This window comes from Onychostruthus taczanowskii, unplaced genomic scaffold, assembly GCF_017590055.1.
Source record: "Onychostruthus taczanowskii isolate IOZ18803 unplaced genomic scaffold, ASM1759005v1 scaffold32, whole genome shotgun sequence".
In the NCBI taxonomy this organism is placed as follows: domain Eukaryota; kingdom Metazoa; phylum Chordata; class Aves; order Passeriformes; family Passeridae; genus Onychostruthus; species Onychostruthus taczanowskii.
In genome coordinates this window covers 5,628,982-5,654,854 of record NW_024500572.1, presented here as the reverse complement: position 1 = coordinate 5,654,854, position 25,873 = coordinate 5,628,982, and the positions used below count along the sequence as shown (strand labels likewise).

Below are 25,873 nucleotides of genomic sequence, written 5' to 3'. Positions count from 1 at the left end.
TGCTCATCCCAAAAAGGATGTGCTCATGCCCAAAGAGGGTGTCCTCATCTCCAAAAGGATGCGCTCATCCCAAACAGGGTGTCCTCATCCCAAAAGGAGTGTGCTCATCCCCAAAAAGGGTGTCCTCATCCCCAAAAGGGTGTGCTCATCCCCCGCCCCCACTCCGCAGCCCTGCCGGGACACAGTGACAGTGACAGCCCCAGCGAGGGGACAGAGGCCGCTGGCTCGGGTCCCCCCATCCAGCTCCCCGCAGTCCCCTCCCTGCACAGCACAGCCGGCTGCTTTGGGATCGCTGCTTTTCCCCCTTGTGGCACTGCGGGATCAGCCCCTCGGTTAGCGCGCCCCTAACCCGCACGGCGCCCCGCTTTGCCGCGGGGTTTTCTCTCCTGTGCGGGCACAACCCCGAGGGCGCTGCCCAGCCCGGGGCACCTGCACTGCCAGGGAGCTGCGGGAAGGGATCGGGTTCGGTGCCGCCTTGGGGAGCAGCCCCGGGCACGGAGCCCCGCGGAGGCGCGGCAGCGCAGCGGGCACCGCCGCCCTGTCTGCACCGTCCTCTAGCGGCCACCGGCCCTTCCCTTCCCTTCCCTTCCCTTCCCTTCCCTTCCCTTCCCTTCCCTTCCCTTCCCTTCCCCTTCCCTTCCCTCTCCCCTTCCCTCCCGTCCAGGCGAGGTGGCACTGCCATCCTTGCAGGGACACTGCAGCTGTCACACTGCTCACCAGCAAGGCTGTCTCCCGCTTGGGAAGTGCAGCTCTCGGCCACCAAACGTGCTTCCAGCGCCACAGCACGTGGGATCTCCCAGCTCCAGCAGAGATTACTAAAATGTAAGTCCTCACACTCCCAGGGTGCAGGAAACTGATGCAGGAAAAGGGATGTGATGATTTGTTCACTTTGTATCTCAGAGTCCACCACTCTTTCCCCAAAATCAGCCCAAGAATGCACCTCGCCACCCACCTCAATATGTGATAAAAGTTAACAGGAGCACCTGTGATTGATGCTTCTCCTCACACACCGCTCTGGATAACTCGTGGCGTTATTGAGGCATCAATTATCTTCAGCACAAGCACAGCTCCATTAGTAGGCCTGCAGCCTGCTCGTTTTGATAAGGTTCACTCTGTGCATTTATCAACAAAATGGGGATAACCAGCAGGACACAGAGTTTGCAGCTTTTAACTCTGTTAGGACAGAGATGATGTTCACATCTCTGTATGCACCATCAACCAGAGCATCCTGTTTGCTGGGGTTTATTCCTCTGGAAGAGGAAGGCAGTTTCTCTGATTTTATCTCTTTTGGCTCTATTCACATGCTCCAGAAATCTCTTTTTAGAGGTGCAAGTATGGCCCAGGGACAGGGCAAAGAAACTGCAGAAAAGCAATTCTTTTTACTAACAGGTCTCAAACTTTCTTCATAAACTACACAAAGATAGACTCTTGGCTTATTAATAGCAGTAAATCTCCAAGTCCAATAGGCTTCAGTTAATGAATATTGATTATGATAGTGCTGGAAAAAGCTAGTGTCAGTTGAACTGAGATCCTGTAGCCCTTTTTGCCTGAGCAGGGCTGTAAATTAACTGAGAGCTTGTTTTCCCAAATTAGACAGAGGAAAACACAGGGGTTATGGCTGCACTGTAGCTCTCACTATCTCAGGGACATGAAACCACCTTAATGCTAATAGCAGCACTCACAGATGTAAATTTGCACCTCCCTCTATCTCCCAATGAATATCTTAAAAGAAGCTAAGCTGATTAACACAAACATTGTGGTCACCTCAACCTTTGACTCCCCAGATAAATCACATCATGCTCTTGCTGAGCAGCTCTATTTTGCAGCCAGGCTGGGATGACTTAGAATGGAAGCTCAGGAAAATAAACCAAGGGCAGTCCATTGAGTCAGAGACCTTATCGTTACCCTGTGGTGGGGGACCCAGGCAGTGATGGGTGGGGAGGCTGCAGGGTTATGTCAATGTTTTCATAAAACTATGTTTTATGCTCACTGAAATAGCCCAAGAACAACAAAAACCCCCAGAACAGCCCTCTCCCCCCTCCCCAAATCTGATAAAAACCAAATAATAACAGGAGTGACTTATGCACTCGCTGCCTGGTACTTCAATGTGGCCTTCCAGTTAACACACCCCATGATTAAAGCATCTATAATCTACAGTCTGTGGAGACCTGGAGAGCAGGAGCAGCAGCAGGTGTGCAGCCTGATAAGGATTGCTCACTCTGCGCAGATGAAACTTTCAATATTTATAACTGCTGATTTTTTTTCTTGATGCCTCCCATTTAAGGGGAAAGGGGTGAAAGTTCAAAGATAAAACCTTGATGAAAGACCAGGTGGAATGTTTTTCCAAGGACAGGCAGGGGCTTAAAACTATCTGCACGTAAGAGCTAGTTTAAAAATGCTGCTAAGGTAAGAGCAGCATCAGAGCTGGGGGAGTCTGTGGAAGACCTTCAAGGCTTGTCTGAAGTGCACCCAGGCTTTCAGCTGCAAGCTCCTCTGAGCTGTCTGTGGTTTGACTGCACCAAGCACAGTGGGACTGTGCTGGGGCTGCCAGGCATCATCACAAAATAATTAAGTCACTCCAGGTCAGCTGCAGGTACTTCAAGTAAAGCACTAACAGCATTTTCAGCTCGGCACTGAAATGTGCTGAGGAATCTGGAAACACCCTGTGTCAGCCTGAGCCTCTGCCTCAGTGTCAGCAGGAGCTGCCATGGGCAGCACACAGGCACCACACATTCCCAGCACACTGGGAATGCTCTGGAAAACAGGAATTGCATCCTGCTCCAATGCAGGCACTGCTCACTGCAGTGTGGTACTTGGGATCCACAGCTGGTGGAACACTGGAGATGCTGGTGCCTTTGCAGTCCTCCTCCTGAAAGACACAGGGATTTCCATTTCCATTTCCTTTCCATGGCATCCCTTTTCCTGGTGCTTGGATAATGCTTTAGGCTGTGGCTATTCTCTCAGATACAAGGCTGTCTTCCCACAGGCAGCAGAGGGCCACACCACAAGGCAGGAGCTGCTGCTTTCCAATATTCCCCACCAAATCCATCTGCCCCTCGTGCAGGGTGTCCCTGTTGGTGCCAGGAGAGCCCAGAAGGACAGACAGGCACACAGGTCACACAGCCCTGAGGACACTGTTTACCCTCTGTCCATGTAGACACAACCAAACTCCCTCATTTTCAGCACTTTGAGATGTGGATTTGCCCCATGCCCAAGTGGTTCAATACTTGTGCTTTCAAAAACAGCCCAGCACTCCTGAGTGTCAGTATAATCACAGAACTGAATGACACTGCCCACCAGCAATTACACACAGATATAATTGGGGCCACCCTGAATAAAATAAATCAGAGAAAGCCATTCAACACAGACATTCATTCTTTCAAATACAGTCGTTAATTTCATCTGAGATGGTACACTGACCTCTTCCAAAGTGAGCCATGTGGTTCTCACTGCTACAGCAGAGCACCTCAAGAAATTTACCAAACACATAGAGACAAAACCCCCATGACAAAGGGAGATACATCTTGGAGATGAAATACAGAGCTTGGGTGAACCTGAACTGAGGCCTCTCAAGTTGAAAGTTACATCTCAACCATTCTGCCTTCCCACCTCAGATACCAGAAGTCAAAGAAAGAAGAAAAGCAGGCTGGCCAGGGAAGAGGTAGCACTGCCCTTTCACCAGAGAACAAAGAAAGAGACTTCCAAAGAAACAGCGGAGAAATATCAATCCTCAGAAACACCCCATTTGAATTCAAAAGCATCAGAAAGGAAAAAAAAAAAGGATGTAGAGCTCTACACTGTGAGGACACGTCCACTGTTTGGAAAGCATGAAAAAACTGGATGAAGAAAATGTAACACTTCAGTGTCTCCAAGACAGCTGCAGTTTTCCTTGACTTAACCAGACTTGGCTGCCAGAAATTGGATTTTTTGCCCTCCACTTTCTTCATTGTAATTTGCTCTTCCACAAAATATGATTTCAAATTATGCAAGCAGAGTTTAAATCTAAGGAGGTAACAATAAGTTGTTGAAAATGAATTTTAAAAAACTCCTGAGTTCATCTCTGCTGTTAGTAATGAGTTTATCTCAAACTTAAAAGCTTGGGGGGAACCCAATCAAATGGAATTTGTGCATGACTTCTGGAAGTATATGAAAAATTAACAAAAGCATCCAGCAGCAATGGAGTTAAAAAGTTATTAGCCCCTGGATACACTCTGGCCAGAGCTCCTAAAACACATGCAGGCTGCAAGCAAAACTACACCAAGCTGCTTATCATTCTGAGGCAAAACTCAAGGATTAGCCTCCCACTGCACATCAGCTGGCCTCCCTGCTACAGCAGGCACCAGGATTATGTTCACTTCCAAAGCTCCTGAGCATCTGGAATCCAGCAACCTCAGTGCACGAGATGGATGTACAGGAAGGAACACCAGCAGCATTTCCCAGATGGATTTACTGAGCATCTTCGGAGTTGTTAGACAAACCAGTTTCACTGCCTTGAACGTGGGAGTGCTGAGTACAAGGAAGATAAACATCCCTCTCAAGATGAGCTTAAAAATGCATATAAAATATAATTATAATACATCAGGTGTTTACACTTATGTATTGAAGACATTTATTACAAACAGGCTGTCAGATCTCATATAAAAGTAAAACATCTGAAAAACAAGAGCAGTCAGAGAATGCAATTCCCCTCAGTCCCATGGAACAGCAGTGAGATGTCTGCTGATGCAGCCCCTGGTCACAGCCAGCACCAGCAGTTCTGGGGGGAGGACTGGGATCCCAGCCATGAACAAGTCCAGAAACACTTGCTTCGAGGGAAAATCCCTCCCAAATAGCAGGTGGCAGTACACAAGTGTGAGAACCACAACAAAGTCCATCCAGGGGCAGTGGCAAGGGGACTGAAGAAGGCTGCAGCTCAAACAGTGCAGCTCCCCTCACAGGAAAGGGCTGCAGAGCACATGGGAGCTTTCTGTGTCCCTAAGATCCAGCTGCTGACAGATGTGTTTTGGTAAGAGATGGCATCAGGCTAAACTGAAGTGCTCCGCAAAAATGTCATTTTTCTTCCCAAACAAACCTCGTACTTGCTCAAACTCCAGGGGCACATCAACAGCCTTTTTCTTTACTTCTCTATCAAAAAGCTACAAAATAAAAACCAGAAAATATTGTCAAAACTCAGCACAGGCTCTTCACCCCAATAACACTGCACACTCTGAAGTCTTAAAACATCCAGCAAATAAACACTTCAAAGAAAAGAGCCAGCCCTGTCACCACTGTTGCTCATGCTGTTATTTGACAGAACATTTTCCTGGTTTGCCCTGGTTCTGGGTAACCAAGTCAGTGCAGCTGCCTCCCCAGCAGCAAGGCAGATAAGCAAGGCTGCTGTATCCAGAATTTCCTTTCCTCTGGTTCCAGTCATTCAAAAAGGCATAGCAGCATTACCTCAGAAGCTGAGAGCTCCAGGAGCCCTGATATGTCATCCTCCATTTCAGACAGGGACTGGTTCAGGACAGCAGCTGCCTTGGCCACATCTGGGTGATAATGGTTCTGGAGAGACTGGAAAAGCAAGACAAACAGGAGATAATCTAAAAGTACAGGGTAACACACATCCATCTGCACTCCCACACAGGAGTCTGCTCATTTGTTGGTCAGATCTCCAGTGACCACCAAATTCCATCAGATCCAAGTTTGCTACACCATGCTTCACAAAATCCTCATTTCAGGCATCTTTCAAACATGTCAAAGGCTCCTCTCACATGGTCACATCCAGCTCAAGACAAATTCATCCACAGGCCATGCCTACACTGCATAACCCAATTCTGCCTCTCACAGCGCCCTCATGCCACACCCAAGCTCCAGCTCTCCAGAATTCCAGCTCCTGCACATCATTCTTGCTGCTGCTTCAGCCCCCTACACAAACCCCTCATCCATTTCTAGAGGATAACCTGGCTCTACTCAGTTCACTTCCATCAGTGCTCACCAAGCTCCTCTCTCCCCTCCAGAGCCTGGTCCATTTGCAGCTATTTAGTCTGTTTCAGCTCTGAACTGCAAGTTCAAATGTGTGCTCACAAGTCACCCACTATCTAGCACATACATTTCTCCAGTGTATGGAATCCTTTGCTAGGACAGAAAATGAGGCAGAGTAAAAGAACTAATCTCATTTGCAAGATATATGTCAAGCAGGTTCTTGTGAAAGGGGCTGTCCACTGCCAACACATGTCAAGGAAGCAGCAAAGGTGGAAGAGACCCACACCAGACCCAGATGCTCATTTTGGGATGACATACCTGAATCTCCCAGAGAGAGCTCTGCAAAGCCCTGCTTTCAGATGGCTCCTTCTCCTCCATAACATATGGATCTTCTGACATATCTAAGGAAATAGGAGATAGACAGCTAACACCTCCTGTGTGATGTACATAAACCCAAAGGGAACACAGCTCCAGAGCAGTGCTGCAGCCAGAGTTGCTCCTTCCCAAGTCATTTATGGTTCCAGGGACAAACTGACAAATCCCAGCATGACCCAAGAGTCACTGCTGGCAGCACTACAGAACCATGTTACTTTTAAAGAGCAAAGGAAGTAGGGCACTTGGAATAGCTTTGAACTTAACAGCAGGATCCTGCTGACCTTTCACAAACTCAAGGGACAGGACAAAGGGATCCTTCCAACCCTCAGAACTGCCATCTCCCCTTTTCCTCCACAGGAATGCTCCTCCTTATGCTGCCCACCACAAGTCCCCTGTCACCTGCTGGCCCTCCTGGTCTGTGCAGCAGCACCCTGCAGGCCGGGTGCCTGCGGAAGAGGTTGCAGATGAAGGGGATGATCATGAGGAGAGCCTCGGGAGGGGCCGTGAGCGCCAGCCGCGCCAGCCGCTTGACGAACGCCGCCACCAGGTACGCTGGCAAGTGCCTGGGGACAGGGGACAGCAGGGAGCAGCTGTTACAGCCCTGGCAGGACAGCCAGCAGCCCCAGCCACCCCAGCAGCACGTCAGGGGGCTCGACAGGCTGTTCTGGCTGTGGAGTAAAGAGAAGCTTTAGGGATCTCGCTTTTTTGTTGTGTGCTCGCTGGAAAAGATTTTTGGGGGATTTTACATTCAGCGCAGGAATAATCTCAGCTCACTGTGAGATTCAATCCTGACACGTGGCACCATTGCCAAGCACAGCCCCTGTACGTGGCCATTCCCATGGCAGACTTTATTCAGTTCTTTCATGAACTGAGTGCTTGGTCAGGCAACCTTAATTATATGCTTCTTATGTCATTTTGTGGGTTTAATTAATACACAGGCCATGGTGTTAAATTTACACAACACTTCCAAGCACTGCAGCTGTTAATGGGAACATAAAGCTCCCATGTAGTGTAAATGTGCAGCATAATTTTTTTTTTTAATGGTAAAAATGCACATTTCTAACAGCAACCACCTCATTTAGGCCCCTTCTTCATGTCAGAAGATGAAAATGACAATTTTCACTCAGGCCTCACTACACCTGCCAGGCTCAACAAAGTTACCCAGAAGTCTTGTCACTCTCTCCAAAGTACACCAGGAATACAAGAGGGTTGGATATAAAGTGCCTGGTGCTGTGTTACTGTTGGGTTATTTTATAACATATGACAGTAACTATATGACCAGCTGCCTATCCCATTTCTTCCCTGTGTACAGTGAACTGACAACATCAAGACAGGCTGTCAAACACTTCACATTTCAGTGCTTTATGTCTGCAAAAAGCCATCCATTTATCAACAGCTTTTTAATCTATAAAAAGCCTGCAAATTTTACTTTTCCATTTTCACAAAGACAAGACAGAAAATTCATCACTTTCACCCAAAGTGGAACAGAGATCAAAAACACATCCATAAGCACTTGCAGCTCAAACTCTGATAACTAACTGCAATTCTTCCTTTCTGAAAATCCATGGCTGTGAGGCAAATCTTCAAAAATAGCACATGAAAAATTACACAAGACTACAATAATAGTCTCGGAATCAGTTTTCTCCATAAAAATGTATCTAATCCAGCAGGCACACTGAATACGTTAAATCCAGACATGTGGGAGACTGCTCAAGAACAGAAAAGCAGGAGGAAAATGTGTGAGCACACATAATAAAGATGCTACTTACGATGAAGACAAAAACAGATCAGTCAGGTGGAAAAAGCGAGCTCGGTACTTCACGTGATAGATGGAAGGGTCTAACAGACTGTACAGCTTCTTGTAAAAGTCAGGATACTCCCTGTTGAAAAAAGGAAAAATACAACATCCATTAGTGGTGTACAGAGGGACTGTGTCTAAATCTATTTGTGCTTTCATTAACAGCACCCCAGCCCACTGCTGTGCTCTGTTTAGCTCTCTTAGGCTTCCCTCTACAGTCTCCACTTGAAAACAAGCTGCAAGGTGATTTTATGGCTCTTGCAGTGCCCAGCTATCTTCAGGGTGTGAAGCCATGTCCAGCGACTGCAAATGGTACAGGATGCAGTGAAAGGGACACCAAAGACCATGGCTTCACCCTGTAATCAGATCAATGGAAATTGATTTTTAAGTGCTGAGCAACCACAGCCTAGAGAACAGACTATTTAGGTTCAGTTGTACAAGAAATCAGACAGCAAAAGAAGCTCAGCATCCAAACAGCCTGAGCCTCTTGTGCAGTTTGGCTTTCTCATGGGGGAATTTCAAAGCCTAAAGGTGTAGTGAATCCATTTCAGTTTCTCTTACATAAAGACATAAATGCAAAAACCCATGTTACTTTAAACAATATACTCTTTTTACTTACAGATTATGCTGATGAATCAAAATAAACAACCCATTTAGGGCTAGAAGACTGATTGCTCCACCTGTAAGAAAACAGACAGATATCAACACAACAAAAATAAGTAGAAAAAAATAATCAAGTTTTTTTCTATAATACAATCTTCCCAGAAGGAAAGCAAAACTCAATAGGTGAAATCAGAGCCAGTGTGATGGCTGAAAGGTGACACAATTTCATCTACACCTTTCCAGAGACTCCCAAGATTCCTACAAAGATTAAGCTGTAGTTTAGTAGAACAAATGTTCAACAACTGAGACACAAAATGTGCTGCTCTAATTCCTAAACAAAGTCACAGTGGGGAGGCAAAAGTCTGCTCAAAAAGCACATTTCTGCAGGAATCTGGATCCTGTGTCTGGATCAGCAGCACTGGCTGAACTCCGTATTTAAAACATCTTACTCCAGTGTTCTACTCTTCCCCAAAGCCTTAAATATACACACAAGGAGCAATGACATTGACAAACACAGGCAAAATCATCTCACTTTCAGGGACAATGGAGTTGACCCTAGCTCCTTAGCTCCATCCCAGCCAGAAGTACACCCATTCCACCACCCAGGGTGTGGTGCTGCATCCAGCAGAGCTTCCAAGTCCATCTGTCCCATGCTGGGGGTGCCACAAAGGACAAAAGGCTGTTCTCACTCACCTATGCCATAGGCCACTGTCAAGAAGTCCATCATGAGAGTGGGCTCGTTCATGTAAGGCAGGACAGAGTCGTGCAGAATGACAAGAACCTTTTTGTAAAGGCCAGGGGGCAGCTGTGAAGGACAAAACAACACAGAGGAGAACTGCAAGGGAGAACTCAGTCAGCAGCAGCAACCTGTGTCTCAAAAAAGCAATGCACAAGCAGAAGGGAATGTGCCAGGAAAATACAGAACAGCTTGCAGCAGCAGTTCCCAAATGGGAGAGTTTACAAGTGACACCAAGGAAGTTCACTCAAGAAGCAGGAGCTGACAGCTAACAGCCTCATCACTCAGATGGGGAAAACCACCAGGAAAAAGGCTGGGGAAGGTTCAGCTTGTGAGCAGAGATTGTAATGCTGCAGATCACCCTTATGGGCAGAGATGTTTAAGGCAGGGAAAAAAGGCTGAGGGTAAGGAGAAAAAGCAGGTCATATATGAGGTCATGTTTCTTGGCAGAGTGATCCAACAGAAATGGTCACTGGGCTGTTCCCACCCAACACTCAAAACATTCTGGGGTCCTACCAGCAGCTTCCTGCACGGCTGGACAAAACTATTAAGGATCAGCCATCCTTAAACTAAAGAGCAATGCAGATCAGTGGCAGAAGTAACACTTACCTTGTGCTTCAAAAAAGTCAGCCACATTTTCTCAAACACCTGTTTGTGTGCCTTAAAACAGAATTGCAAATGGCAAGTTAAACACACTACTAGAGATAATGCTCTGTTTTAAGCAGACAAAATTTCAATTCTAATGCACCAAATGAACAGTTACCTGCAGCTTTGAAAATTTCAACTCCTCACGGTTATCTAAGAAGAAAGAGAAACCAGATGTTAAACTTGAAATGGATATTCAAAAAATGAAGATGACCCTTTTTGACTTAGCCCTTTGATGCTCTAAAAACCTGGGCTGAAGTACCTAATTTGATACAAGGCCACAACAGACACCCTGCAAACTGAGGAATGTGGATTTTTAAGACTGTTTAGAATCACAGTGATCAAACAAGCAGACATTCTTCATCAGCAAACAATAACAAAGTCTTTACATACTAAAAATCATAAACCTAATTTCCTTTTCACACACAGTATATCATGCAGAGTTTACTAACCTTGCTTGACCATAAATTTGACCATCTCAGACTCTTTGTTTGGCATGTTAATAGGTGAGATGAGGGAAAATACATTCTGCTGGTAAAAAGGCAGCGGCCTCTGAGGAAAAAAGCATATAAACAAACATGAAGCAAGTTCCACATCAGATAACAAGATGCTGGGCTTCAATATTGCCCTGTATTCAAGTACTGAATATATTTAGGAAAAAGAAAGGGAAAATGATGATTAAACTACACACCGGTATCTTCTCTGTTGCAGCCTCAGCCTGGAGCACTACATGTTTATCCAACATGAAACCTATCTCTGCACTTATTGTCGTTTAACAAAACTGGTGGATTCAATGAAGGAAACACGTTCTTCCTCTGCACCAGTGTAAACAGAATTAAAAGTTCTCTGTGTGTCACCCAAGCTGTAAGGATTTGGGTAAAACAAGCACGGAGCTTAGACCAGAAAGAACAGTACGTGTTTTGAGTAAAGCCAGTCTTGGCATACTGACACACATACGAAAAAAATCAATGCCTCCAGTGGGCACACTCATTTCTCTGGCTTCCAAATATTTCCATACACTACTAACTCCTCCCTGCTTCACACACAAGATACACAACCCAGAGCAGCTCATCCAGAGCCACCTGAGCAGTAACAATTTGTTACCTCCTTTGTCTTTTGCATGACCTGCCCGATGCTGGCAGTGACAGCCTTCATGACAAAGTACCGCACGTCGTCGTACTCCAGGTACTCCTGGAAGCGGGAGATCAGCAGTGAGGCGTCCTCGGTGGTGGGAAGCAAACCATCAACAACCACCTAACAAAGGGTTTGGAAAAGAAAGCAACGACTCAGTCTCTCACAGCACTGGAGAACAGAGTGAGAGGCTGAGGGCACATGAATTCGTGTGCCAACAGGTCACTGACAAGAGGGACTTCTCAGTTCTGCAGCTTACCTTAAGAAGGTCACATGGAAACGTTAAAGTTCCCTTCCACTCTATTTTGATCAACGGATACTGTGCCTCCAATTCCACAAACTTCATGAGCGTGCAGAGTGCCAACTCCTTTAAAAAAAAAAGAAAGCAACATCACAAAAAAACCCCAAAAAAACACCTAAACAAGAACACCAAAGGTCAAATTCAAAGGAAGAATAATATATTATTTCCTGGGAAGGCTGCATGCTCGCTGCTGGTGAGCAGAGCATCAGTGTTGTCTTACAGCACTGCCTGCCCTCCCACACTGAAATGCCGGGCGAGAGCCCCAAGGGAGCCCCGTGAAACCCCCGTGGGCCAGCAGCGGGCTCAGAACCCACCTTGACCTGGAAGGCGTCGTGCCCCAGGAGCTCGCCCAGGCAGCCCACGCAGTCCCTGTAGCGGTGCCTCATCCATATCCTGTACTTGTCCTCGGCGCTGTAGCTCTCTGTGAGGGACAGACACACACACACAGGCTGGGCTCGGGCAGGGCCGCGCCTGTCCCGGGCAGCGCCGCGGGCCCCGCTCCGTGCTCACCGCCCAGAGCGGCGTCCTGGTCGGGCAGCGGCCCCACGAACAGCTCCCGCCGCTCCAGCAGCGCCCCGAACAGCCGGCTGCAGGTCCTGGCGGCGCTCACGATGTCCTCCGGCTCCTCCTGGCCCTGGGGAACAGCGTGTCAGAGCGGCGGCCCGGCCGCACTGCCCTCCCTCAGCCCGCTCCCCCGGCCCGACCCGGCCCGGCCCGCACCGCCAGCGGCTCCAGGAGCTCGAAGACGCGGTTGGCGCTGGAGCGGCTGCCCAGCACGGCCTCCAGGCAGGCGGCGAGCGCGGCCTCCCGCGCCATGCCCGCATGGGAGGATGGAGGAGGAGCCGCGGCCGCTCCGCCCGCAGGCGGGGCCGGCAGCGGGGCGGGGATCGCGATCCGGACCGGGATCGGGATCCGTGCCGCCGCCCACACCGCCCCTCCCGGTAACACCCCCGTACAGAAGGCAGGGCGAGGCGGCGGTATAAAAATGTACACTTTATTACACCTTCAGGTAGGATACAGCACTATTCCTTATCATCCTACTGGGTCGAGTACAAATGTTCATCACTTATGTACAGGCTGACTTCCTAACACACTCCCGGGAGAAAGACACATCGAGAAGAAGAAAAAAAAAATAATTAGAAGGAAAAAAATATGGTGACTTTTTAACTTCATCAACTGACCTAAACAAGAAACAATCGCCTCTTTAGACACCAAATCAGACCAGCACAACGACGTAGCCAACAGCTCTCCCACTGCTGGAAGTGTTCCCCCCCACCCCGACCTTCATGCACATCATAAAAGCTAAACACTTAAAAGTAAAACTGGGGCTACCTAAGCAATGTTTTTGGATGAGCAAGGCTATACTGTACACAGTGTCACTATCCATTACCACTGCATCTGCTTTGCATTTTAAACTACTCTGCTGTCAGCAGTGCCAGCTCCCTGGCCGGCAGTGAAGATTAGGGGATGGCACATGCCAGGGGTTAGCAGGGTCAGGGGAACACTACTGCATGCAAAAACAGCTTAAAAAAAAATGCCCTTGTGTTTGTACACCTGAGGGTCCAAAAAAAAAGTATGCAGGACAAAAGGGGTATAAAATAAAAAAATCAGGAACGCTGCCTGAGCCAATGTTTGCATTTGTGATCTGAACAGAACTGGCTGTACCTATCCCAACTAACACAGAGGAGCTGGCTGAGAATGCTTTCTTGTTTAAGCCATGTGGATTGCCAGGTACCAACAAGTGTGGACATACAGAGGTAAAAACAAAATACATGCTTTCCTTGCCCTTAAATAGGCTCCTTTCCTAAAAGAGTAAAAAATGAAAAAATAATTTTAAAACCATCTCAGAAAAGGAATGTTGTAATTTTGTCTGGATTTTACACATTGTGCAGTTTTATGGCCAAAGTAAAATAAATCCCTTCAAGCCACCATGGGTTTTTTGATTCCTCACTCAGTGCTGTTTGCAAATTCTGTTATTCATTGTATGCAAGAAAAGTAAAGAAACCCCCCACAGTTCTATGCAGCTTTTTGCTTTTTTTTTTTTTTTTCTCCATAACAATAAGGCAAACTGATTTGGAGGAAGAGGCCACGCTCTATTCACATCCAAAATACCCACCTGAAGATACATTCATTGTTAGCTTTAGTAAAAGAATAGTACAAAAGTTAGATCTTACTCTTTACACAGTTGAAGAATTAAGTCTTAGATTTAATTTCACTATTCTCCCCTTCCCCCAGCCCCCCACCCCCCAAGCTGAAAGCCGTGTAAAAAGTACTGAACATTTAAACATGTTGCAAGAGCAGAATGAAACTGAGAGATTAGATTTTATCAGCTGGAGATTTTTTGTGACAGAAGTCCCATGAGAAACAGCTATGGATCATCTGTTGAGCTGTATCTACTAAACAATTCTTTTACAAAAAAAAATGGGCTACACTTTAATACACATTTACTATCAACACAGTATTTACTCAGCTCATGCCTAAAATATCCATTATTTTAAAGTGAAATACGAGAATGAGCACACAGGTTGGGTGATTCAGTAAACTGTACACAAAAACTACTAACAAACATTTTAAAAGACTTACAAAAATGGAGAATGAAACTTTTTTTTTTCCTTTTTAATTACATATACTTACAGGTTTTCACATTTATTGGCTAAACTCTGCAGGCAGCACTTCAAGCCTGTGTTAGATCTTCCAGGGGTGTTTACCACAGGGAAGAACAACACAGAGCTTTTGTACAGATGGAAAATACTGTGCTGTATCAACTACACCTGGATCTTTGTGTGGCTTCACTGTGGGTACTGAGCACACACTGAACTACAGCAAGGAGCTGCACATGCCCACAGGCAGGTGTGGTGTTCTAACACAGATGGATTTTACTGACATTTATGGCTGATCACCATTTCACTTTTGAGAAGCTGGGCAGAATTTCAACCTAAGTAATGCTTGCTTTATGTGGTTTAAATGAGCACAGAGAACACAGGCAGAATGCATCTTGTACAGAGTTTGAGTGCTAAACAGTTGCTAATACACTGAAGTTACACGTGAGTTTTCATGTTTAAATGTTCACCAGCAAGAAACCTTCTGCTACAAAAAAAAAAAAAAAAATAGAGGTGTTTTGTCTTCATTTGGATGTTTGGAGTAGCTTCTCACTCGTCTCAGCAAACACAAAACACTGTGTTTCTCTGTTACTGCAATAGTTCAACTTGGTTTAGTAGGTGCCTTTAATCTGACAGTCGGTGTCCTCATCTGTACTTTTGCTTGCTGACTCTGGGCCTCAGGTGTTGCTGGTGTCTGGGCTGGGTTCTGTACACCTGGAGCCTGAACCTGGGGAGATGCTGTGGTCACCACCTGCTGCTGGATCAGTTTCTGCTGCACGACCTGAGCAGTAGCAGTGGTTGCAGGGATCACCTGAACCTGCTGTTGACCTGCTGTCGTCTGAGAAAGGGTCACAGTCTGGGGCTGAGCTTGTACCTGCACATCAGGAGGAAAAGGCAATTACTAAATGGTTTGGCATTAAACTGAGCAATCCTCACATTTCTGCTCTACAGAAGGAATTCTGCTTCCTTAGGTATTTGCTCTCTTAACTGACAAACAACTCGGACAATGATTCTGGGAACAGAGGCTCTGTGGTTTCACTGAGAAACACCACTTTGTCACATTTTCTAGAGCCTTATAAATCAGAACTAAGAGCCAAAGTCCCTGTAACTCGGGTCTCTGCAGTGCAAATCCAAGGACATGTCCTCAGATACTTTCAGAAGGCAGATGAAAGGTATAGAAACCCTACCAGATATACAGGAAAATTCCTGCACTGCAGAAGCAAAGGAGCAGGGAAAAGAACAGAAAGACAGCCAGAAGACCAAAGAGGTTAAAATGCTGCCTCTGCACCCATATTGTGACAATAAATACAGTCACTGAGGCTTCCCACCAGTCTCTGCCATTTCCCTTTCAGACTACAGCTGCCAGTCTCTATTGCAAATTTATGGCAGAATAGTTTGACTCCATCCAGACATTTAATTTGCATAGCTCTACCCAGAGCAAGGGAGAAAAAAAAAATCAACATCTCCTTGTTCAGAGGACAAGGTAATGAAAATTGAGCAGCTTCAGCTGTCTTTGTCAGATGCAGAAACGAAACAAAGCTACAAGGACTTCTCCAGAGGAAAAATTAACACTTGAATGCTCCAAAAGGATTCCAGCAGGAAGCACTAAAAATGCAGGTAAAAAGATTGCCACATACACATAAAGACCACAGTTTAAAAAATACTTATGGCCTAAACCTACTGCCACTGAAGTCACTGGTGTGCATGGGAGGGAAACTATTTGTCTTTATGCCACCATTGATGACTTTTGAAAATGATCTAGCAGCTCTTCCTGACTACAGAGGGCAACTGATGTGTTGACTGATGAGGTTTCTACTTCCTGCTGTGTACATTGCCCTTGAAGCATTCACATCTGAGGTGGTTATCAGACAGCTTACACCACTTTATCACCATTTTGAGATAAACAGTCAAAGATTTTATTCTGCAGTAAAACTCTGCACTGTGAACTGTGGCAGGTCAAGAGCCAACTGGCCCAGACTTGTGCACCAAAGGCAGGAACTTCATCCACCCTCCAAAGCTAAATCACTCCTGCCAATCAACTGCCCAAGGTAGGCCTGTTGCTAATGATCTGGATGACATTGTTCTAAACAATTGTTCTGAACAATTCTAAACTGCCTGGTCGTTAGGGGAGGGGAACCAAACCACCTGAGCTTCTCCTGCCTGAGCCCTGTCTGTTACCAGCACACATCTGGAACAGGTACCACACCGTTCTGCCTTTCACACAGCACTTAGCACAGCTCAATGAACTGAAACAAAACAACTTGTAACCTTCAATTTGTCCTAACTTTTTGTGGAAAAAGTTCAGATGGTGCTCATTAGTTTAATTAATTGCTATATTGACTATACATCACCAGAAACCAATTTTTAAACATCCTTTCAGCTCTAGAAAACACCTTTAAAAATCTGTTTTTCAGCTTATCTACAGTGATGAACAAACATTGCTACAAATGTAATGAAAGTTTTAGACCAGAGAATATACCTCAGCTGATTCAGTATTCAAGACTTATTTTTAGAGAAAGGGACTTTCTGTATCCTTCAAAAATACTATCTATGCCACACATAACATGAAAAATACACACATTCCAAAAAAATGAGCTTTTCTGAAGATCATGTTTGCAGTGCTATATTTGACAAGAGCAAAACGTACCTGTTGGGAAACTGAAACCATCTGCTGAATGTTGGCAACAGTAGCCTGTTGCTGGACCACTTGTGGGAGTTTTGCAACCTGTGGTGATATAAAATAAAGAAAGATTGGATCAAAATAAAAAGCTGCTGATAGCAGCAAAACACCAAGCCCTGTTAATGGTAAGTTGCAGCTTGGCATTTTCAGTGAGGTTGAATGTTTATGAAACATTTTAGGTCCGTGAAAAGAACTTAGCTAGGGGAGGAAGAGAAATATTTTCACTTTTAACTACAACAGAGTCATTTCCTCCCGACTACCTAGAAAACTAGGGAAACACATGAGTTCTAACAGGTTCCATTATCTGGGATATACTTTTTAAAGAGTAAGGCTTCCAATTCCTAACCCCCTTCTTTTTCCTTGGTTAGGCTGATCCAGTTATGCAGAAAAGAAAGCATGTGAGTTGTCACCTACTCTAGGCTACCAGAGATTAGCTGTGAGGCAGCACCAGAAACAGGAAAAACTCTGGCTGAATTTTCCTTAGTAAACACAGTATGGAATCCCTTGCCTAACAAAAAGGAGTAACTCAATTATTTTATTTCAAAGAGGAAAGGCAAACTTGCAGCTCACAATTGCTCTGACTTGCTGCAAGGCCACATATGCAGCACCAGTGAATTTTATTAAAAAGTCAATTTAAATGAATGTGTGACTAGAATTAAAATGAGTGGGTGCTGAGTTCTACCTCACCTGTTGTCTTTACAATTCTCCAGTCCCAGTACAGTTTAAGGGTGTAAACCTGTGTTACCTGTACCTGAATCTGGGCCTGCACTTGCTGGGTTCCACCTGGTTTCTGGGTTTGGGAAATTGGAGTTGTTAAGAACTGTGTTTTAATGGCAGGCTGTGTAGCATAAGTTACTTTTTGCTGCTGTGAAGTCTGCTGTTGGGTCTGGACCGTAACCTGTTGAGCATTTATCTGCACAAGAGAAAAAAAGGCATCAATGACTACAAAAGATAAGTGTATTTTAAAGAATAGGTATGTGGGGGGAAAAAAGATTAGTTACATTTAATTACTGAAAAAAATTCTCCCAGGATTAGCAATAAAAAAAATGAGCACTAGATGAAAGCCTTCATGCATTTACACAAGTATTCAGAATTAAAGCGTTTAATGAAAAGTTTCTCTCTTACACACAACACTCACACAACAATACACTTACTAAAAACTACCAATCAACCATTTTACAGGAAAAATGAAGCATGTGAGAACCTGTTCTCTCTAGATATATCTAAGATGCACCCCTAGAAATCCTGACTGACTGTCTAGGGGTGTCCTGGTCATCCAGAACCACTGCACAAGTTAATGGCAGAGCAGACAATGGTACCTTTTGCTGCACAGTAGCCTGTCCCTGTGCAACCTGGGGCTGGATGGCTTTCTGCTGCTGTGCTGCTTGGTGGTGCTTGAGTTTCAGCAGCTGCTGGACATGCAGTGGCTGTGCAACTACTGTCTGGCCTCCTGAAAATTGCAGAAATAATTAGAACTGTAAGAGTCTTCAGTTTATTGCTTTGTCCCAGTAATCACAGCTTGCACACACAGATTCTGCTTTAACAGACTTACACATTTGCACAGCTTTGAGCACTAACAACCCACTGATTTTAATGGGAATAAGACATGATTTTGACATTAGAGAAAATTTCTTATCTAAGGGCATGAGTAAGCTAATTTTTTGTTCCAACATCAATCTTCCTACAAGAAAAAAATTGTCTATGCTATAGGAGACTGCTATGAAATACAGTTCTTCCTGTTTCCAACTTGCATTCACATACCTGCTGCTTTCTGTGGCTGCCCAATGGCAACACTAATGCCTGCCACAGTCACAGGGAGTGTGGTGACTCCTGCAGATGACACAACAGCAGCTGGAACAGACACCACTGGAGGCTTTGCCAGAGCAACCTGTGCTGCTTGTGGAGTCTGGGCCTGGATCTGTCCTTGTGCTTGGAGCTGGGAAGCAGGAACACGGGTCTAAGCAGTAAGGAATGAAGATTATTGTACCAGCACAGAAAGATTTGCTGCATATAACAGGTGATTATAAAGTGATAGCTGTAAATTTTTCTAAATGTAATGGCTTCTGTACAGTGACACAATTCAGAGATGGTATCAATGGGTAAGTACAATGTGAAGTTATTTATGTTACAGCTGCTCCTGCAAAGGAAACTTGTGAGCATGAATGAGCAGTTCATTTAAACCAGCCAACAGTGAGATGTCTGAGACTGTTTTTGCCAAGTCAAAGCCAACTCACCAGGCGTGCCACTTGCAGGTTGGTGACCGTAGTGCCCGTGAGGACCGCGCCAGGACGAGGGGCTGTCACAGCAGTGAGCTGCTGCGTTTGCTGCTGCTGCTGCACTTGCACTTGTGCTGTTTGCTGCTGTGCCCCTTGCTGTGTCTGCTGTGCTGCTTGCTGCTGGGGGAGCTGCAGCTTCTGCTTCTGCAACTTGATCAGCTGCTCCTGCAAAAATCAAACATCTCCATCACTCCCAACGGTTTAAATTACAGGAGAAAAATGGAGATTGCATCCAAAGCTTAAAAGGAGAAACATTCTGTGCCAGACTAGAGCTAAGATCAAGTATCTAAAATGTAACTCTCTTACACAATGGCTTCCAGCGAGCAGCAGTAAGTGCTTTCCATCCTACCCTACTCTGCTATTGAAAGTGCTGTCAGACTCACTGCCTGCATGAAATTTTAGTAGGATGAAATTGAAGAGGGAAATACATCTCACTGTAGCCCAAGAAAACAGGACACAACACACACTGCTAAGGAAGCTTGCAGTAATGAGAGCAATGTGCTACATTATTTCATGAGCAGTTCCTCACCTGTGACAATTTCCCTACAGTTTTTATTTGAGCTGGAGACTGGGCTTGTGCCTGAGCCTGGATCTGTGGGACCTGCACCTGAGCAGCCTGCTGCTGTTGTTGCCTCAGAAGCTGGAAGTGTGCAGGGGTGATGGTTTTGCCCGACAGCTGGACTGTTGGTGTAGCTGTGAATAAGGAAAAAACAAAATGTTATGACAAACACTTTTCAACATTCAATTTAACTCATGAATTTCACCTGAGAAGTGGAGCTGTTAAATGCTTATTTTTCTGCTCCAGTACACTTTGTGGATTTACTACATGTAAGAACACATTATCATGAGCATGATGTAAAAGCAGAGTAGATCATAAAATACAAGAGCCTTTCTTCACAATGCCTTTTAGTCAAGACAGTCAATTCTAATATTTTACTGCTAGATTGTTAATAATATTTTTAAATTGCAATGCTTAGCGGCGAAGCTCTCTATTGCCATACTTTATCCAGAAATACTGGAGATAAATGTCATCTGAGCACCAACAATAAAGCAAATTAAAAATCATAGCCCTGTTTAATTTCATCCTAGACTTCCAACATCGTGGGGCTGTGGTGCTGCATCAACAGGAATTCCGGGGCCCTTTGTGCACTACTGGAAAAAGTCCCTGAAGGCAGGATCATTACCTGGTGTGACCTGGGTCACCAAAGACCTTGTCTGGGTCTGCACAGGCGTGAGGTTGGTGGTGACCACGGCGGAAGCCGTCACCGAAGTCACGGCGCGCACGCCCTGCGTGGAGGCGATGGTCACCAGCTCGGTGGACGCCGCCGGCGCCGCGGCCGCTCGGGGCTGGCTGTGAACCACCTGGGCAGTGGCTGTGCCTCCCGAGGTCTGCAAGGGAACACAGCTGTGACTGCTCTCTCCCCACGCCTCGCACTTCCCTGCTGGAATTGTAGTAATTCCCTTCTAGGCAATTTTAAAAACAAGCATGAAAAATGCAAAAGGACAAAAGCCCCAGATCTGTCTAACACATCTGTTTGGATGAATCTCAGAATCAGCATGTGGTTAAATCTTTTTCCATCAGTCTGATCATCAAATTCTTCACCCCATTACAGACATTTGATTTTAGTACCTTTCAATATTTTGCTTTATCTTCCATAGTCTTAAACCATTAACATAATAATAAAGATCATAATTAATAAAGCACAAAACAGTTACAGGCTGAAAATGTTAATGACATAGCAGCACTTCCCCATAAACTATTTTTAACAGTATTATACATTTTTTCTGATAAATCATTCCAGTGTGTTCTGATGTTTTGGTAAGAGAGAGGGGCTTGATAAAGAACCCCAAGAAGCACTTGCATTTGCAAGAAACAGAATTTCTGACAACATGGAAAGCTAAAGCTATGCTAATAAAAATGCAGGGACACAACTAATGACAGGATCTACTCACAGTCAGCGTCCCAGGTATAACAGGGGAGGCCAGACGTTTATTGATGGGCTGGAAGGTGGCAGCAGGGACCCCAGCAACAGTGTTTACAATTACATTTCCACTCACTGTAGCTGAAAGCAAGCCAGGATTAATGTGAGATTCTGAAAGTGAAAATCCCAATGTCCCATCACCTCCTATGCCCAATTACAAAGTCTCCTTACCAGTCTGGATGCTCGTCCCCGTCACTGCTGTCTTGACGGTGCCTGCCTAATTAGAAGACAATTAAGGTAACAGTTCAGAAAAACAATAAAAGAAAACTGAGCATTGCTTAACACAGTGCTGTATTCCAGAAGTGACAAAATAACAAAAATTCAATGGAACACACAAAGATTTCTGCAGTTGTTCTTTGACTCTACAGATCACAGCAACCAATGCATACATAAATCAGGATTCTGCCTTACTAATGAGCAACTGTAGACCAGCCAAGTGTGTGGTAAAGCCTGGTCACTGGACATCCCTGTTAGCAGAGGAAGGGAGCAGTTCCTTGGACAACCACCCACACAGGAACATCACTGAGCACTACATACACAGCAATGCTTGTGGGCCAGAACACATCCTCTGAGTCTTTCTGCAAAAGCTGTGATACTCCTGCTCTGCAGCAAGCAAAATAAATCCACCACTGCCTGCACACATTACTATGCAAACTGGATTGGCTCTAAATACAAAAGCCACAGACCAGTCATCAGACTCATTCAGACTCTAGATTTAGGGAAGACATCAAAACTTTGCACAAATTCTCAGTAAAAGCTCCATGGTGTTTCCTGTAGGATGCATCATTTCACTTGCCTTGCAAAAGTTAATGAATCTTTGGGTTTTAAGCTCTTTAACTGAGTTATTCTTACAGCTACATTCTCTTTTATTCTCTGTATTTTGCAAGTTCTCTGTACAAATACTTCTTGTTGACCATGTATATCTATTCACTCAGACTTCACTAAATGAAAGTCTAAAGTGAAAAAGGAAAAACCATCTTTGCATGGTGTTTTTCCACTTGAGAATGCCAAGATCTGTTGCTACAATGGTACAAATAGTCTTAATAAATCAGGGTACCAGAAGATACCCAGCATAACCAGGGAAAACAAACAAGAAAAAAATATCTTTGATCCCACTATACTGACCTAAAATTCTTTCCAGAGAAAACATGACACAAATACAGCACACACAGAAGAACTGAAGTTACTACATCAGAGGCACCGAGCTCTCCCTTTCTTACCAATACTGCTGTGTTGGCCACAGTAGTGACTGCAGTCTGCACCACTGCCTGTGGCTGCTGAACTACCTGTGCTTGTGCCTGTGCCTGTGGCTGGGCCTGGGCCTGCTGCACGGGGGGCTGCTGGGGGGGCTGCTGGCCCGCCTGGGGCTGCTGGGGCTGGGGGCCCGTCTGCTGCTGGGCCCTCTGCTGCTCTGCCAGCGCCTGCAAGGCAAGGGGCACCTTCAGTCTTCAAGCATGGAACAAGCAAGATGTGGTTTTTATAAAACAAAACAAAACAACGAGACAAAACCTCTTTATTTCTATCCACAAAACCTCTTTAGTTCTAACCAGAGACAGTCCACAAAGCTGCCCTCGCTTTTCAAGTCCAAGTTACAGAGCCTGACTCATTTTAAACTACAAGATGTACTCATGGTTTTATGGCTTAAAGCATAGCACAACAAGAAACTTATCATTCACAAGCAAGGACAAGTAGTTCTTTCTGAATAATATAAGAAAGGAGGGTACAGAATAGTCAAGAATTAAACAACATTTTTAAACGTTTTATCATCTTTTGCAAAAATATGCTCCTCATTGTTTAAGGGGTCTGAAAGTGACAAGAGGCACAAGGAAAGGCCCCCTTTGGGCCTTGGTTATCTAAACCCCTGTACAAAAACAACGTGCAGCTGCTCATAACACCCACTGTACTGCCAAACTTCTCCCAGGAGGAAGCTTTGCTCATACCTCATCTGTTGCTTGATTTTTTAATTACCACAGTCATTTGTGCAGCAGAGATGGGACTGTACCTTTTTCTCTTTGGCAATGCGTTCTGCTCGGAGGGACGCGACTTGAATTGGAGGGAGGGGCTTGTCATAGTTGATTCCACTATAAACAATAAGACAAAACACACAATATTTAGAAATAACTGAAACCTAAAAAAAATAAAATAAAATAAAATAAAATAAAATAAAATAAAATAAAATAAAATAAAATAAAATAAAATAAAATAAAATAGAGCACTTTCATACAATTTGTAACTCCAAGACAGGGAGTGCTCACCTTTCTGCAAGCACCGATGCATGCTTTGGATTCTTCTGGAAAGGATTCATGCCAAGTCTGAAATTGAGAAAAACTGTATTACTGGAGACAGAAAAACCTTAAAAACAATATTTCACTTCACATATTTTAAGCATTTGGTGAAGTTTCCATGATATTCCAGCCAGTACTGGAGCCTGCATACAGACAGACATTTAAGAAAGACTCAGAGTAAATACTAAATAAATAAAGAAAAACTGCAGGAAGATACATAGGAAAGAATGTACTACTAAACAGCATAGACAGCAAATTGTCTACAATTCAGACAAACGCACAGATATAAAGTATATTTAAAAAACCCCAACGGAATGCAGCTCTGCTCTTAATGACAAAGAGCAAATTCCTGCAGTGAGACCCAAACACATGAAATATGGAGGAGTTTCCAATAACAGAGAACACAGAGATCGAGAACAGAGAAACAGAGTGCAGAATAGCTCTGGGTTTTGAGATCCATTCAAAACACAGTTTCCAGGAGATCTGTGGTTACAGGAAATCAAATGATCCCAGGTAAACTTACAGAGGTTTGATTGGTGGACTTCTTTTCCCTGCAATCATTTTCATCATCTCAAAATGATTAGTATAAAGCTGTGTGTGGGTTGCACCCTCATCTTGAGCATAGATCTGATTGGTACGAAGTGGGCGACTGTTTTTAGTCTAAAAAAAGAAAACAAACCAACTTTCAATTGCAAACTCACCCAACAGGGCATTTTGTCTATGTTTAAACACAAGGCGCGCTCGTAGATTATTTAAAAACACTCTCCAACATATCTATCACAGACTGGTTCCTGCCTCGTGTCACTGATAACTTACTGTCACACAAAACTCTATGGGAAATATATAAAGAAAGAGCAAAATAAGGAGCAGTTCTCACGGTCACACTGGCATCAGCACTTGGGGACATACAAAATGGCAAACTCTAATTTGAGAAAGAATCTTTGCTTTAGTTTAGATTTTGCAAGTTTAATTCATTACCCAAACCAAGAGCCCATTAGTTTATAGTTATGCATAGCGCACACGTAAGGTAATAAAACAAAACCATCACTGCACTGCTCTCCCAACAAAGCTAGGTTAACATCCACACACCATGCCAGTCTAACATTTGGCTTCTCCTAAGCAGAAACTGCCAGTCAGGGACAAACCTCCTTAGCAGTCAGAGAATGGGACTACAGCCAGAAGTTCTGGATTCTCCACCCAACTCTGTCACTAAATTGCTGTGTGGTTTGGAAGAAGGTGTTCACAGTCATGGAATTTGTTTTTGTTTCTGTAGCGTCCTATCATCCTCATTTACTAAAACGTGTTTCAGGCATCAAATTCACTATGTATTTGTAATCCACTTAGACTCTAGCATGAAGTTCATTCTTACAGATCTTAAATACCATCAAGATAAGATACATGGTGGAAAAATGCCAACTACAGTTTAAGTGAAATCACAAACTTCTTGCATGGTCTAAAATTTATCTATCAAATCCAAAAGCTGAAGTCTGGTGTCAATCCACTGTATCAACAAAGAAAGGAAAAATAAATTTGGAATTTTAATTGATGTTTCAGAACTCAAGTAACACTCAACATGGATCTCATATGAATTATCTGCCCACCTCCATTGCTGCTAAATACCACAGTGTCTAGATTTGATTTTGAAAGAATACCAATGCACACCTTATAAATACTTTTTGTCTTCTTTTTAGGATTAGCTTCGTACATTAGCTGTAAAATAAGAAGGAAAGTTAGATGATCTTTTGTGGAAGATTTTGTTCAGGTGCTTTTTCTTTTCAAAGAAATCACATAAAATAAGTGGAAATCCTGATGAGAATAATTTAAAAAGATCTTTTAAAAGTTATTTATTTACACTGTTGAAACGTTTAACAAAAAACAAGTGTTTATGGAGTTAAGGGAAAAAAAACTCTACAACTGAAGGTAAAAAAAAGACGCATCATTCCAGGTGAGCTCACCTTTCCTTCCTCCCTTGGGATTATGACATTCTCGTATCGGTTGCGGCACTGCTTGGGCGAGCGATAGACTCTGCTGCAGGAGTTAACAACATCACTGACCAGGTCCCAGTTGGGAGTGTGTGCTGGTGACACAACAGCAAGGTTTAAAGGAAGCTCCAGCAGCTGCTTCACTGCCTGCAACACAGAAAGGTACAAATGCATCAGGAGACATCACTGCCATCTTCCAAACCTTCCCTCGCCTGCGAGTGCCCACACACCGTTACCACAGTGGGACAGCTCAGGGCTAAGGCTCTGTGCTCAGCTACAGTCACTGAGAATAAACAGGCATAAGGTGCCTTAATGCTGACTGATGTGCAGGGAAACAGTTGGAGATTGGTATGAGAGGGACAGAGAGCTGTTATTTAAATGCTGCTCTCCCCACAAATGTGGGAAGAACCTTAGCTGCATTATCCAGTGTCCAGCCAGCACAACTAATCTGAATAATAGTAAGTGGGCTTAATCATACATTTTGTACTTTAGCCTTTAATTTCTCCTTAGAGAAGCAC

At 44.6% G+C, this 25,873-nt stretch overlaps 2 protein-coding genes across 2 annotated transcripts in view; both read right to left on the bottom strand.

The window, feature by feature from the left end:
- Positions 1–4,589: 4,589 nt before the first annotated feature.
- Positions 4,590–12,399, bottom strand: NOC4L (nucleolar complex associated 4 homolog). Its single transcript, XM_041409998.1, has 15 exons — positions 12,271–12,399; positions 12,061–12,184; positions 11,865–11,971; positions 11,509–11,616; positions 11,223–11,372; positions 10,571–10,670; positions 10,237–10,271; positions 10,083–10,133; positions 9,431–9,542; positions 8,754–8,814; positions 8,106–8,216; positions 6,736–6,899; positions 6,280–6,362; positions 5,437–5,550; positions 4,590–5,135 (listed from the first exon to the last, which is right to left on the bottom strand). Exons 1-15 carry the CDS (start codon positions 12,364–12,366, stop codon positions 5,019–5,021), a joined length of 1,533 nt encoding a protein of 510 aa, XP_041265932.1. The 5' UTR covers positions 12,367–12,399; the 3' UTR covers positions 4,590–5,018.
- Positions 12,400–12,528: 129 nt separating this feature from the next.
- The window catches only part of EP400 (E1A binding protein p400), a 56,691-nt gene continuing 43,346 nt past the window's right edge, over positions 12,529–25,873 (bottom strand). The window contains exons 45-60 of the mRNA XM_041410410.1: positions 25,329–25,502; positions 23,897–24,033; positions 23,344–23,400; positions 23,091–23,169; positions 22,205–22,509; positions 21,500–21,509; positions 21,260–21,305; positions 21,060–21,169; positions 20,291–20,495; positions 19,636–19,799; positions 19,065–19,271; positions 18,592–18,787; positions 18,150–18,280; positions 17,582–17,743; positions 16,798–16,875; positions 12,529–15,024 (exon numbers count right to left, since the gene is read on the bottom strand). Coding sequence (XP_041266344.1) covers positions 14,752–15,024; positions 16,798–16,875; positions 17,582–17,743; positions 18,150–18,280; positions 18,592–18,787; positions 19,065–19,271; positions 19,636–19,799; positions 20,291–20,495; positions 21,060–21,169; positions 21,260–21,305; positions 21,500–21,509; positions 22,205–22,509; positions 23,091–23,169; positions 23,344–23,400; positions 23,897–24,033; positions 25,329–25,502 — 2,334 coding nt within the window. The 3' untranslated portion in view covers positions 12,529–14,751. The remainder of the gene's footprint in view (positions 15,025–16,797; positions 16,876–17,581; positions 17,744–18,149; positions 18,281–18,591; positions 18,788–19,064; positions 19,272–19,635; positions 19,800–20,290; positions 20,496–21,059; positions 21,170–21,259; positions 21,306–21,499; positions 21,510–22,204; positions 22,510–23,090; positions 23,170–23,343; positions 23,401–23,896; positions 24,034–25,328; positions 25,503–25,873) is intronic.